Below are 10969 nucleotides of genomic sequence, written 5' to 3'. Positions count from 1 at the left end.
GCGCCTTGGTTCAGCTGACTCGGTCAGATCCAGTCCAGAAATCCTGATGCATCAATCTGTCCTGATGCACACCATGCTATTTGAACTTGGTCTGCAATATAGATTAAGTAATCAGTAAATATCTTCATTACATGGATGGTTAAACGTTTGATGATATAACTTCTATCATGGTGGTTAAGCATTGTTATTGCTTCAAATCAATTCCAAGCTGGGAGTTTAAAATTTTCACTCTCCAACTTGAGGGAGACTGTTGAAATATATTGTATCATATAAATAATAGTGTATATAAACATGTGAGATTGTAATGTTGGGTTAGTTCTAACTCTAGTGATTAGGAACATAAGTGTTAGTTAGAGTTAGTTAGTTTTTGTTAGGGTAGTTAATTTTTCCATCCTTTATATAAAGGTTCAATATAATTTTGTATATCATCAATTCAATATTCAATTCATTCATTCAATGAATGAATTCATATCATATTTTCGCTCTTGTTGAAATATATTGTATCATATAAATAATAGTGTATGTAAATATGTGAGATTATATTGTTGGATTAGTTCTAACTCTAGTGATTAGGAACAAAAGTGTTAGTTAGAGTTAGTTAGTTTTTGTTAGGGTAGTTAGTTTTTCCATCATTTATATAAAAGATTCAATGTAATTTTGTATATTATCAATTCAATATTCAATTTATTCATTCAATGAATGAAATTCATATCATATTTCTGCTCTTGTTAAAATATATTGTATCATATAAATGATAGTGTATGTGAGATTGTATTGTTGGGTTAGTTATAACTCTAGTAATTAGAAACAAAATGGTAAATTAGTTTTTCCATCATTTATATAAAACATTCAATATAATTTTGTATATTATAAATTCAATATTCAATTCATTCATTCGATGAATGAAATTCATATCATATTTCCGCTCTTAACTCTTAATATAATTTTTTTTGCAATTTTTTCAATTAATTTTTTTTTATAGAATATATTTCAACATGTGCCTTGTGGAATGATACACAAAAACATGTATATACTATCAAATTCCACCACTCCTTGTCAATTTACAAAAGTTTTTTTGTATTATTAAGGGTATTCCCTGGAACTAATTTCTTTTGGGATCTGTGGTTATCCCTCTTAATAATGTCGCTCCCAAGAATCGAACCCTTAATCTTTTGGTTATCCTAATGATCTAGTTGGGTCTTATAATACTTGATCAACATCTTGTTAAAATATGTTGATTTTATTAATTTAATAATCAACAAAATTCAGACCATGAAGGATCAAATAGGGAGTGTTTTCTTAAAGCAAAATTCTACGGTAAGGATATTCTGCAAAATATCTATTCGATATGATAAAGTTCAAAGAAGAATAGTGAATGCATCATATGGTATGAACCCTTTCATGGATAGTTGTCCAATAAATCAGTAACGTGATAAAATTAAGCAAAAACATATCTTCTAAGGTATTTCTATCAATTTTTTTGCTTCACCTTTCATCACAATTTAAGTATGATAGTTCAGTTGTTGTGATTACTATTATTTTTTCAAAGATGCTATGATTAATATAATAATTACAAAATACTTAACGAGAAACATTTATCTTTAGTATAGTATTAACATATATAATATACTGCTTTGGTAGTTGACATTTAACACGTTCAGTTGTATATATAGTAATCATTACTTTGTTTTACTGGTCAAAAATAGACAGCTAAGCTTTAAAAAAATTTGTATCTGAAAAGACATTGATTTTATGCGGTACTAGAAATTACATGGAGTTCTATAGTTGCACAAAACAAAATGAGACTATAGAATAGTTTACGAACAATAAAAAGTTAGAGTCTTACATGAGATATTAAATGATTCGAAGTATGACATTACATATTTTTTACTATCTCATTTGATCTATATTTATGATTTTGAATAGTCAAATAATGCTCCAAATTTCCTACACTTTTTTTGGTCGGTAGCTAGACTACTGTGCACTGAGAAATATCTTCTCATGTGAGATCTGAGAAATATCTTCTCATCTGAGATTAATTAATATAATAAATGACATTATAATATTATGTCACAAACCATGTTTTTATTGACAAAGCATAAATATTTAAATAATTATCCAAAATATATTCACGTAATATATCATTTAAATTATCCACAATGTATTCACACATGGTTAATATGAATCTTTCTTTTCATACAAGCCCCTATGTAGTTTAAGATAAGTGAACAACCTTCCTCGATGGTGATATATGTTTGTAAGGCAAGAAGAGGTTTCCCATGTGAACACATATTCATAAGTCGTGTGCACCACAAAATGAAAATCTGCACGTTTTGTAGTAAGATATATTTGTCAATGATTATCATATAAACAATCACATTGATTATATCATAAGAGTATATACTCTACAATATACTTTTTACATTTGCTACCTCTCTCTCTATATATATATAATAGCCAATTAGCCACAGTCTCCACACACAATACTCAAATTTCAAAAACAAAAAAACTTACCAATATGGGGAATCAAACTTTTTCTAAGAAGAAAGAAACTCTACCAATTGACACCATGTTTAATCTTCCCGCAAATATACCAGTTTGGCCACAAGGTACACAATTAATTTCTTCCCTTCCTTCTTGATATTATAGTGTTATTAATTACTTATGCTGATATATATGTTGCTTATTTTTTATCTTCTTTTCTCTTGAATTACAACATTAATTATGTATAGGTGATGGGTTTGCTAATGGAATTATTGATCTGGGTGGTTTAAAGGTATCTCAAATTTCAACGTTCAACAAAGTTTGGACAACTTTACAAGGTGGATCAGATAATGCAGGTGCTACATTTTTTGAGCCAAAAGGAATACCCGAAGGGTTCTTCATGTTAGGCTGCTATAGCCAGCCTAACAACAAGTCTCTTTTTGGAAGAATCCTCGTTGCGAAAGATGATTCTTCAGTTGAAAATGAAGCTCTAAAGAAACCACTTGATTATACATTGATATGGACTAGTAAATCACAGAATATCAAACAAGACAATGATGGTTATGTGTGGTTACCAACACCACCTAATGGCTATAAGGCCTTAGGCCATGTTGTCACAATCACACCAGAGAAGCCTTCTTTGGATAAAATCAGGTGTGTTAGGTCAGATTTCACTGACCAATGTGAAACAAGCTCATGGATTTGGGGACCAGGAAAGAGCACTGATGATAAAGGTTTCAATGTGTTTGATATAAGACCAAGCAATAGAGGTATTCAAGCTCCTGGTGTTCTTGTTGGCACTTTTTTTGCCCAAGATGGTGGCACTACCACTAGTTCTATCCCTATAGCTTGTTTGAAAAACACCAATCTAAATTTTTCCTCTATGCCTAATATAAATCAAATTGAGGCATTAGTCAAAGCTTATTCTCCAATCATGTATTTGCATCCAAATGAAAAGTACCAATCTTCTTCTGTTAATTGGTATTTCACAAATGGGGCATTGCTTTATAAAAAGGGTGAAGAATCCAATCCAGTGCCAATAGACCCAACAGGTTCTAACCTTCCTCAAGGTGGAAACAATGATGGTGCTTATTGGTTAGACCTTCCTATTGATAAAGCCAACAAAGAAAGGGTCAAAAAGGGTGATTTCAAGAGTACCCAAGTTTATATTCATGTAAAGCCCATGTTTGGTGGAACATTCACTGACCTTGCTATGTGGGTTTTCTACCCATTCAATGGGCCTGCAATAGCAAAGTTTGGGCTTATAGATATCCCACTTGGGAAAATAGGTGAACATGTAGGTGATTGGGAACATGTGACATTAAGAATAAGTAATTTTGATGGAGGGTTAAAGAAGGTATATTTCTCACAACATAGTAGTGGTCAATGGGTAGAAGCTTCTGAGCTTGAATTCCAAAGTGGTAACAATAATAAACCAGCGACTTATTCTTCTTTGAACGGACATGCTATGTACCCAAAAGCTGGGCTTGTTCTTCAAGGGGTTAGTGAGATTGGAATAAGAAATGATGCTGCTAAGAGTAATATGGTGGTTGATTTTGGTGTGGGCTTTGAAATTGTTTCTGGTGATTATTTGGGGTCAGAAATTATAGAGCCACCATGGTTAAATTATTTAAGGCAATGGGGTCCAAATATTAGTTATGACTTAGCAGAGGAATTGAACAAGTTGGAGAAGGTGTTCCCTGTAGTGAAAAAGATTGAAAGTAGTTTACCCAATGAATTATTGGGTGAGGAAGGACCTACAGGGCCAAAGGTCAAGAGAAATTGGAGTGGAGATGAAAGTTGAAGACTTTGTGGCATTATTGGGTGGTTGTATGCATTTATATTTTAGATATATGATTTCATATTATAGGTGTGGAATTCAATAGTTTCTTCAAATAATGTACTCATTTATATTTTTTACATTGATATCTTCATTAATTACTTGAATAAAAAATAATAATGTTTTAGAACCCAAATATGATACATGAGATATCATCACATAATCTTGTAAGGGTGACAAGAACAAGTGTTACTTATTTATTTACATGCATGCTAGCTTGTTCCCTCAACTTTAATGAGTATGTATTTTTTCTTCATACCGAGGATATTCTAAGTTTTGATAATGTAATTTAATCTTCATATTTCACTTAAGATATCTCAATACTTTTCAAGTGACATTTCAATGCTCTACACTAGGTTTGTAGGGAAACATGCCCAATAACCTCACGACATAAGGTTCGTACAATTAATGTCATATTTAAGGTTGTCAATATGCTCACATAATTTTTACAGTTTATATGTTGTGTGGTGTAGTAGTTTAGCAAGTTACCTCCATTTTAGAGGAAGTTGCATATGTAGTTTTTGAAATTGATTGTTACCTCTTTACTTAGCCTATTTTAAAGCTGCATCTAGTGCATAATCACACATCAATTTACAATTTTTTCTCTTCCTAACATTAGTATCATTAGTATCAAGAGTCAGAGAGAAAGAGAGGGCAAAGACTTCTTTTTTTTCAAAGTGGCACTGTGCCATATTTTTCCAGAGTCAAACGTGCTCAACTTCAAGCCTTGAGAAGAGACTTCGAAACTTTGCAAATGAAGGAAAATGAGTCAGTTACTAATTACTGTTCAAGAGTCATGGGAATTGTAAACAACATGCGAATTCATGGAGAAAAGATGGGAGACACCCTCATTGTTGAAAAATTTTACGGTCACTCACACCAAAATTTGAGTATGTGGTGTGTTCAATTGAAGATTCCAATGATACTGACGAACTCTCCCTTGATGAACTTCAAAGTTCATTATTGGTTCATGAACAAAAGATGCATAACAGTTCAACAACGGATGAACAAGCATTGAAGGCTTCTACCAATACTCATTCCAATAACTTCAGAGGAAGGGGTAGAGGTAGAGGACATGGAGGTCGAGGAAATAGAGATTTCAAAAGGAACTTTAAAGGCAATCCTCATCAGTAACAAGGAAGAGGTAGAATTTATGAAAAGCCCAAGTTAGAGTGCTATAGATGTCATAAGTTTGGCCATTATGCCTCTGAGTGCTACACAAAATTTCCTAACTACAAAGGAAAAAGAGATATGTCTAACTTTATAGAGGAGAAGGAAGAAGAAACACTACTGATGACATCTCATGAGATATTCCAATCTGATGTGTGGTATGTTTATATTGGTTGTAGCAACCACATGTGTGGAAGTAAGTCATCTTTCTCTTATTTAGATGAAAACTTTCGATCTAAAGTGAGTTTTGGTGATTGCTCTACTGTAAATGTGATGGGAAAAGGAGATATTAAAATTCAAACCAAGAATGGTTTGGTGGAAACCATCTCTAATGTACTTTATGTTCCTGACTTGAAAAGTAATTTGTTGAGTGATGGTCAATTGCAGGAAAAAGGTTATATAATAACCATACAAAAAAAATGCTTGCGAGATATATGATCCCATCAGAGGAGCCATTGCAATTGTTGAAATGAGTTCTAACAGGTTGTTTCCATTGAAGATTCAAAGTGCACAAACATGCTTGATGAGTGAAGTGAAGGATCCCTCATGGCTTTGACATTTCCACTATGGCCACTTAAATTTCAATAGATTGAAGACTCTTCAGCAGAAAAACATGGTGGTAGGTCTTCCACAAATAGTCAATTCATCTCAAATTTATGAAGAATGTGTTATTGGCAAACAACATCATTCCCACAAGGAAAATCATGGAGAGCAAAACAAGTTTTGGAGTTGATTCATTCTGATATTTTTGGGCCGATTAATCCTACCTCTAATGGTGGTAAACGCTACTTCATTACATTTATTGATGATTATAGTCAAAAAACTTAGGTTTATTTTATGCAGGAAAAATCTGAGGCTCTATCTGTTTTCAAGCATTACAAAGCACTTGTTGAAAAAGGGAGTGAACATGCAATCAAGGTTCTCCGCAGTGATCGTGGTGGTGAATACAATTCACAAGAATTTGCATATTTTTGTGACACACATGGAATCAAAAGGCAACTTATAGCATCTTATACACCACAACAGAATGGCATTGCAGAAAGGAAGAATCGAACAATCTTGAATATGGTTCGAACCATTTTGAAGATGAGTGGAGTGCCAAGAAACTTTTGGCCAGAAGCTGTAAATTGGAGCATTCAATTGTTGGAAAGAAGTCCCACCTTTGCTGTGAAGAACATGACACCTGAAGAAGCATGTTATGGACACAAGCCAAGTGTTGAGCATTTCAAAATTTTTGGTTGCATAGCTTATGCCCATGTTCCAGACCATAAAAGGAAGAAGCTTGATAATAGGAGTGAAAAGTGTGTATTCCTTGGTGTTAGTGAGGCCTCCAAAGCATATAAGTTGTGCAACCCTCTCACAAAAAAAATTGTGACAAGTAGAGACATTGTCTTTGATGAAGAAAGAACTTGGGAGTGGAATGGGCAACAACCTACTCCAAATACTTCAGAATTTGAATTGGAAGAAGAAGAACAAGAAAATGGGCAACAACCTTGTACAAATAATTCACAAGTTGAGCATGAAGGAGAAAGAAAAATACAACACCAACAAAAGCAGAAACTTCAACAGATGCATATGTTGAACCTCCTACAAGTCGCATTTGAAAAAGGCCATCTTGTATGCAAGATTTTGAGGTAACTGGAATTAACCAAATTAATAATCTTGTTACTCATTTTGCGTTATTTTCAGATTGTGATCCCACAACCTTTGGGAATGCCGCCAAGGAAGAAAAATGGCAAAAGGCAACGAATGAAGAAATTGAAGCCATATGAAGAAATCATACATGGGAGCTTGTTGATCTTCCCGATGGACAGAAAACTGTTGGTGTGAAATGGCTTTTCAAAACTAAAAGAAAAGAATATGGTGAAGTTGACAAGTATAAGGCAAGATTGATGGAAAAAGATATAAACAAGATTATGGTGTGGACTATAAAGATGTGTATGCTCTAGTTGCAAGACATGATACCATTAGATTGGTGATTGCCATTGCAGCTCAAAATTCATGGCCTACATACAGATGGATGTTAAATCAACATTCCTTCATGTAACCTTGGATGAGCAGGTATTTGTTGGTCAACCCCATGGCTATATTAAAGTTGGAAATGAACATAAAGTGTATAAATTGAAGAAGACACTTTATTGACTAAAACAAGCTCCAAGAGCTTGGTATAGTCGAATAAAGGCATATTTTTTGAAAGCAGGATTTAAGAAATGCTCATGTGAGCATACACTCTTTGTTAAAGTTGGATCTGAAAGAAAAATACTTATTGTTTGCTTATATGTTGATGACCTTATATTTATTGGAAATGATTCGGGAATGTTTGAAAAGTTCAAAAAGTCTATGATGATTGAATTTGAAATGACTGATCTTGGTTTGATGCATTATTTTCTTGGTATAGAAGTAGTGAAATCAACTAATGGATACTTTATTTCTCAAAAGAAGTATGCTCAAGAACTTTTAAACATGTTTCAGATGCAGGATTGTAATCCTGTAAGTACTCCATCTCAATATGGCTTGAAGCTAAACAAAGATTCTGGAGGAAAAAAGGTGGATAACATACTATTTAAGCAAATTGTGGGTAGTTTGATGTATTTAACTGCTACTAGGCTTGTCATCATGCATTATGTCAACCTAATTAGTAGATACATGGAAAGACCAACTAAAATGCATCTCTTAGCTGCCAAAAGAATTCTCCTTTATCTTCAAGGAACAAAATAACTTAGGCTATTTTTCAAGAAGGGTGAAAAATCAGAATTGATTGGATTTACTGATAGTGACTTTGCAGGGGATCAAGATGATAGGAGAAGTACTTCAGGCTATGTCTTTATGATTGGCACAAGGGTTGTCTCATGGTTATCTAAAAAGCAACCTATAGTCACATTATCAACTATTGAAGCTGAGTTTGTTGCTGCTTCCACATGTGCTTGTCAAGCCATCTGGTTGAGGAAAATTCTTGAAGAACAACATTTCCAGCAAGAGGAGGCTACTACAATATATTGTGATAATACCTCAACCATCAAACTCTCCAAAAATCTTGTACTTCATGGAAGAAGTAAACATATTGATGTTAAGTACTATTTTTTGAGAGACCTCAACAATGATGGAATAATTGTCTTGAAGTACTGCAGAAGTGAAGATCAATTGGCAGACATTTTTACCAAACCTCTCAAAGCACCTTCATTCCAAAATATGAGAAATTTGTTAGGTGTTTGCAAGCTTCAGCAGTAGAGTTAGTACACTGAAAATAGAATTTTCAGTTTAAGAGAGAATGTTAAATATTTTTTTACAGTTTATGTGTTGTGTGGTGTAGTAGTTTAGCAAGTTACCTCCACTTTAGATGAAGTTGAATATGTAGTTTTTGAAATTGGTTGTAACCTCTTTACTTAGCCTATTTTAAGGCTGCATCTAGTGCATAATGACACATCAGTTTGTAATTTTTCTCTTCCTAACAGTTTGTAGGGAAACATGCCCAATAACCTCACGCCATATATAATGTTAGGTTTGTACAATTAATGTCATATTTAAGGTTGTCAATATGCTCACCTATTTAGTTTTTTTTTATCATTATCAACGTTCTTAAGTTCTTTACACCTGGATCATATAGTGTGTCAGTAAGTTAACAATCAAAGTAATTATATTTCTTAAGGATTTTCTTAATATAATGAGATTGATCTATAGTAATTTTAATACCAAAGGTTACACCCATGTCTTTGAAATCGTTTATATCAAAGTTATCACAATATTATTGTTATAATCACAAATCAACAAGGCATCCACATATGAGCATATGATAGCGGAAATCACATTTTCTAAATTTATAATAATTGCACTTATCACTTTCACTGGCTTTAAAATTGTCATGCAAATACTTTAAGATCATACATAAATTTATCTTAACTAACAAACTATATGCATGCCCTTGGTCAAGAAATACAAAACCTTTAGGTTTGTTGGTACATGTACGTTTTTTCTTCTAATTCACCATTTAAAAAGGCACTTTAATATCCATTTGATGTACTAGTAGAGTGTATATAGCAGTAAAAGAAAGCAACATCCTAATGTAAGTTATTTTATAAATAGGTGAAAATGTATTGAAGAAATCAACATTTTCTTTTTGCTATAACCTTAGTGACAAGGCAAGTGTACATGTCATCAAGTTGCAACCTCTTTTTCAAGATCCACTTAGACCTTATTTGGGAGTGGGGTTTTGGAGGGGAAGGGAAGGGAAGAGATGGCTTTTCAAAGTCTTCTCATTGTTTGGGAGGTGGATCAAGGAGAGGGGAAGGTTTTGGAGGATTTCTCAAACCCTCCAAAATCCTCCACGTGTCTATTTTTAAAGTTCCCCCAATTTGAGTTTTTTTAGAAACAAAATGTCAAAATAGCTAAATATGTTTAATAATAATATATAATTACATATTATTGTCCATTACTCATTGTTAATTACATTTTTAAGGGAAAATAAAAAAATATTCTTACATTATCATTAATTTATCTTCCTTCATCTAAATTTCATACTCCCAAACAAGGGAGATGATTTCCTTAATTTTCCCTTCCCTTCTTCCCCATTCCTAACCCTTTGATCCATCTTCTTCCTTTTCCCTCCTAACTCTCAAACAAAGTCTTATAGTCTATAAGTTTGCAATCACCAGAAGTTTGCAATCACAAGGTAACTCAACCAAATGTCAAGTTTATACTTTAGAGAATTCACCTAATTATTTATGAATTCTTGTCACAAGATAATATTTAAAGAAGACAAAACTTCTTAGATATTTAACAAATCTTCTTTTTTAATGTATAGACTATATATTCAGGCCCATAACTTCATCTAGGCTTATTTTATTGCTTCTTCTAGGCTTAGTTTCTATACCTTCATGTTTTTAGTGCTCTTAATCTCACATATATGTGACTCAATGATGCTTCTCCACTATTCCTTAGTTTAAGGCTGCATTTGTGTTGATGGAACTCACTATCATTTAATTCCATAATTACTTATGCATTGAAGTCATAGAATATATGTGTATAAATATTAACAACATATATAATCAATTTATATAGTTTTAGGTAATTATGAATTAATAACTTGAGTATGAAAGTCACTTTTTAGGTACCATCTAACACCATTGATTTTTGGATTCTAATTTATCAGGCAAGCATGTTGAATTGGACACAATCATCTTCTTTGTGATTGCATCAGCTTGGGTTAGGTAAGTTGGATTGTGCCACCAGTAACTAACATTTTGAGCCCAACCCATCATTGTGGTATGATTCCATGTTTGTAGGATCCGAAAACATAAAGCAAGTAACTAAATTCGTCAATTCAAAGGTCATTTTTTGTTAAAGGATAGATATTTTGATGATGAGGGTGAGTGGGAAAATTATGCAAATGTGGGGATTTGGACCTAGTGACACATTTTATATCTTCTAGCTCTATCAACTCAACAACCTTCCGATATTTTCTAACTTATATACAAAAGA

The 10969-nt window shown here is 32.9% G+C and overlaps 1 protein-coding gene across 1 annotated transcript; it reads left to right on the top strand.

The window, feature by feature from the left end:
- LOC109347981 lies at positions 2468–4425 on the top strand. The gene is made up of 2 exons (XM_019588144.1): positions 2468–2609; positions 2733–4425. The coding sequence occupies exons 1-2, from the start codon at positions 2519–2521 to the stop codon at positions 4286–4288; spliced, it is 1647 nt and encodes a 548-aa protein (XP_019443689.1). The 5' UTR covers positions 2468–2518; the 3' UTR covers positions 4289–4425.

Source organism: Lupinus angustifolius, chromosome LG05 (genome assembly GCF_001865875.1).
Source record: "Lupinus angustifolius cultivar Tanjil chromosome LG05, LupAngTanjil_v1.0, whole genome shotgun sequence".
Taxonomy (NCBI): domain Eukaryota; kingdom Viridiplantae; phylum Streptophyta; class Magnoliopsida; order Fabales; family Fabaceae; genus Lupinus; species Lupinus angustifolius.
This window is presented reverse-complemented; position numbering and strand designations above follow the sequence as displayed.